At 46.3% G+C, this 4379-nt stretch overlaps 1 protein-coding gene across 1 annotated transcript; it reads right to left on the bottom strand.

The window, feature by feature from the left end:
• Window positions 1-877: 877 nt before the first annotated feature.
• LOC109976175 (3-hydroxyacyl-CoA dehydrogenase type-2-like) lies at window positions 878-3725 on the bottom strand. The gene is made up of 3 exons (XM_020626345.2): window positions 3561-3725; window positions 1121-1285; window positions 878-1035 (listed from the first exon to the last, which is right to left on the bottom strand). The coding sequence occupies exons 1-3, from the start codon at window positions 3720-3722 to the stop codon at window positions 895-897; spliced, it is 468 nt and encodes a 155-aa protein (XP_020482001.2). The 5' UTR covers window positions 3723-3725; the 3' UTR covers window positions 878-894.
• Window positions 3726-4379: the final 654 nt, after the last annotated feature.

Genomic DNA, 4379 nt, shown 5'->3' with positions numbered 1-4379 from the left:
AAGTGGATCATGAAACCCATCTGAGGTTTATTATAATCAGGTTTAGTTACAAAACAACCAAAGTGGAGTGCAGACAGTCCTGCAATGCTGTGAATGATATACAGTCTCATTTGTACACAATCTCAGTCACATTCTTACACAAACTTTATCAAATGTTTGTTGATCTATTACAGTGTTTATTTACTGGAAACAGCCCACACACACACACACACAGTTTTGTTCCAGATGTGTCGTTTTAACTTCCTGTGACCGATCATTGAAAAGCCTGAAAATTAACTACTGTTCATCCACAGTGAGGAAACTGTAAAGAATGACAAAGCATCATGAACTAAAAGCCTTCATCCTTCATCTGCAGCTAGTGTTAAATAACAACAGTGACACCAAGTGGTGAGATTGTCAATTACAGCACAAGACATTTAAACAGCACTCTCTTAAAGATGGACGGATGAAACGATCTCAGCTGATGGAAAAACAAAAGCAGGAGTTTAACTCAAAGTCATCATACATTTCTAAGAGACGTGATCGATCAAGCAGAGAACACACTCCAGACGCCAAACAGCCGGTGAAACCCTCCGCCCCTCCTCATCCTCCGAGCTATCCCGCCTTTCAAAACGAAACCATGACAACTGTATTTAACGGAGGACTTTACACCTCTTAGGGGCCAGAGACAATCCGCCTGTAAAAATCTGGACTTTCAGCACGTAGACTAACCAGGTGCTATGGTGACGACCCTGATGCCCATGGGTGCCAGATCTCGAGCGATGGGGAGAGTCATTCCAACGATGCCGCCTTTAGAAGCTGAATACGCCGCCTGGCCGACCTGGAGAGCAAACAAAGAAAAAGAATAGTTGATGAACAGCATGAAAACACATTTCTTTTGATGTGTGTGTGTTTTTATTTTATGACCTGTCCGTCAAAAGCTGCCACGCTGGCCGTGTTGATGATGCAGCCCCTGTGTCCGTCCGCGTCAGGCTCGTTCTTTCCCATCTCCCCCACCGCCAGGCGGATCACGTTGAAGGTTCCTGCGATGTTCACCTGAAGGTAGGGAGCACACAGAGAGTCACACATCCGCGGGCGTCCCTTCATGCTGCACGTCTCTGCATCCGTGTGTCTGTCTTACATTGATAACGCGCTGGAAGTCCTCCAGGCTGTGAGGTAAGTCCTTCTTGAAGTTGTAGGTTTTAAAGGCGACAGCGATGCCGGCACAGTTCACCGCGAGGTCCAGCTTTCCAAACTTCTCTCTGGCCAGGGACACCGCCGACTGCACGTCTGCCTCTGATGTCACCTGGGGAAACGCCAACAGGACACTTAGGAAGTTGACTTGATTCTTGTGTCCCTGCTCTCGCCGGCCTCCATCCTCCTTCTTTCTTGTGCTAAAATGCAATTAGCGCTCAGGCAGGAGGAGGTGATATAACTGTCACACCTGACAGGACACATGTTTGATGTGCAGTTTTCCCTTTTGAGCTAAAGCATTTAAGATAAAAGTAAACGAGTAAAGCTGTCTGAACTGAGCAGGATGTATCTTCTTCTGTACATGGCAGTGACGGCAGGTTTTCTACAGACATCACATAAACCGCTAAGATGTTAGATCGATAGGACCAAGAATATGTGTATAAATAAAGGATACACTTTTGTGTGTTTTGCATGCAGGCGAAGAACCAGAGAAAGTTTAGTATTGAATACTGATTGAAGGTCACATGAAGAACTTGACGTGCTAAAGTCAGCAGTGATAGTGTTGGATGACGTGATGGATGCCGCCTACTAATCAAACGCCTGAAAAGGTGAGATGCATCATGTTTGAATGCAGATCGCGCAATTTTCCATCCCTCGACTTTATCTGGAGTTATTTCAGCGAGCCACCTTCGTTTTTTATTTTTTTGCAAAAAGTGGAGTAGAGCCGTGGAGTAGTGCCTCCCACCCACACTGGACCCATTCCAGTTTTCCTACCGCAGCAATAGGAGTACAGAGGATGCAGTCTCCACTGCGCTGCACTCTGTGCTCACTCATCTGGACAATAACAACACATACGCACGAATGCTGTTTGTTGATTTTAGCTCAGCATTCAACTCTGTCATCCCCTCCAAGTTAAACACTAAACTCAGAGACCTGGGCTTCAACACCTCCCTCCGTCACTGGATAATGGACTTTCTGACCAACAGACCCCAGCATGTTAGGTCAGGACTCACCTGCTCCACCACCATCACACTCAACACAGGCGTACCACAGGGCTGTGTGCTGAGCCCATTCCTCTACTCCCTCTTCACCCACGACTGCAGACATGTACATGGATCCAACACCATCATCAAGTTTGCGGACGATACAGCGGTGATTGGCCTCATCAGCAACAACGATGACACGGCCTACAGGGAGGAGGTACAGCATCTGGCCGCCTGGTGTGCTGACAACAACCTGCTCCTCAACACCAGCAAGACGAAGGAGATCATCGTGGACTTCAGGAGAGAAAGAGGAAGCACGCACAACCCCATTCACATCAACGGGATGGCTGTTGAACGTGTCTCCAGCTTCAAGTTCCTGGGGACCCACATCACAGAGGACCTCTCCTGGTCCACTAACACCTCCAGTCTGGTTAAGAAGGCTCATCAACGCCTCTTTTTCCTGAGGACACTGAAGAGACACCACCTGTCTTCAGCTGTACTGAGGAACTTCTACCGCTGTGTGATCGAGAGCATCCTGACCAGCAGTGTCTCAGTCTGGTACGGAAACTGCTCTGTCACAGACCGTAAGGCGCTACAGCGGGTGGTAAAAACCGCCCAGCGCATCACAAGGTGTCCACTTCCTGCCATTGAGGATGTCCAAAGAAAACGCTGTCTGCGGCGAGCTCACGGCATCCTTAAAGACTCCTCCCACCCTGCCCACAGACTGTTTACCCTCCTGCCCTCCGGTAGGCGCTTCAGAAGCCTCCGGACCAGAACCAGCAGACTGAGGAACAGCTTTTTCCCCAGAGCTGTTTCTCTACTGAACTCTACCCCCCGAACTCTGAACTCTGAACTCTGTCTCTCTCTCTCTGCACCCTGCTGACCCCCCCTTTCCCCTGCATATCACCTCACACCCATCATCCCCCCACCACTCCTCCTGGTCACACACACACATCTCTCATCCACCTGTATTATTGTATTATAGTCTGTTCATATTATGTACATATTCTTTATATTATCTGTAAACTAGTATAGCATGCTCACTGCACCTTAATCTGTATATTATAATCCTAAGAATACACTTATATTTATAGCATTTATTTATATTTATAGCATCCCATTAATCCAGCCATCCAGATATACCTAATAATTCACTTTTTTGTCTACATCTGTAAATTTTGTAATTACTGTACATAGCACAGACTCTTGCACTTTCTGCTTATTTGCACTTCTGGTGAGATGCCAAACCTCATTTCGTTACTCTGTACTTGTATATGTGTAATGACAATAAAGTTGAATCTCATCTCATCTCATCTCATAAGTGAATGCAGCAGGTGATATTTTCAGGAACATTTACTCCGAGCGGGAGAGCGGGGACGATGACGCTTGTGTCAAGTGACTCACGTCTGCAGGAGCGAAGGCACAGCGCTCCCCCAGTTTCTCAGCCAGAGCCGCTCCATCAGAGGAGGGCAGGTCCAGGATCACAGCCGACGCTCCGTTCTGCACCAGACGTTCAACGGTGGCACAACCCAGACCTGACGAACCGCCCGTCACCAGGCCTACCATACCCTACCCCACAGAAGGAGAGGGGGGGGGGCATAAAAGCCCCAAAATATACCTTAAAAAACAGAGAGAGAGAGAGAGAGAGAGAGAGAGAAGGGACTGACATGCAGGAAAGGAGCCACGGGTCGGATTCAAACCTGGACTGGCCTCTTGGATGACTACAGCCTCCCTACATGGGGCGCACGCAATAACCACTGAGCCGTTAGTTTTAATGGAACAGAGATTGTTAAACTTATTATTGTGTAGCACACGTTTACTTTAAAATATACATTTTAGCATAAACATGAAAATATCATTCAGAGTCACAATTATACACACAAGAGCTTTCTTCTTCCATAAATATTAAACATGCATTCAACTGAGATGTTTCCTCCTTCAGTTCCTTCATGGACACCGATATCTTCATGAAAAGGGTTTCCATCTGTCAGTTCTGTGGAAAAGAGATAAATAATCAGGAGCTATATTCTGTGTTTTTTTTAGATCTTTCAGTCTGATTTGTTTCACATTATCCAAAACAAAACAATAACAGACATCCTACATCTCTATATACTTTCCTACATTCATTCTCTAAAATTTGTATTTTGCATTTGCATGACTGAAACGTCATTCAACTTTTTACAAGTTGGTGTCTGCTGAATTCTAAAATACATCCAACTTCTA

This window comes from Labrus bergylta, chromosome 12, assembly GCF_963930695.1.
Source record: "Labrus bergylta chromosome 12, fLabBer1.1, whole genome shotgun sequence".
NCBI lineage: Eukaryota > Metazoa > Chordata > Actinopteri > Labriformes > Labridae > Labrus > Labrus bergylta.
Note: the sequence above shows the minus strand (reverse complement) of the source record. Positions and strands in the feature narration are given on the sequence as shown.

Excerpts from the sequence above, each read along its gene's own strand:
- LOC109976175 (XM_020626345.2), bottom strand. The coding sequence starts at position 3,722 with ATGGTAGGCCTGGTGACGGGCGGTTCGTCAGGTCTGGGTTGTGCCACC. Across the intron at positions 1,286-3,560 it reads GTGCCTTCGCTCCTGCAGAC|GTGACATCAGAGGCAGACGT; the intron begins GTGAGTCACTTG and ends GCGTTTCCCCAG. Across the intron at positions 1,036-1,120 it reads ACTTCCAGCGCGTTATCAAT|GTGAACATCGCAGGAACCTT; the intron begins GTAAGACAGACA and ends CCCTACCTTCAG.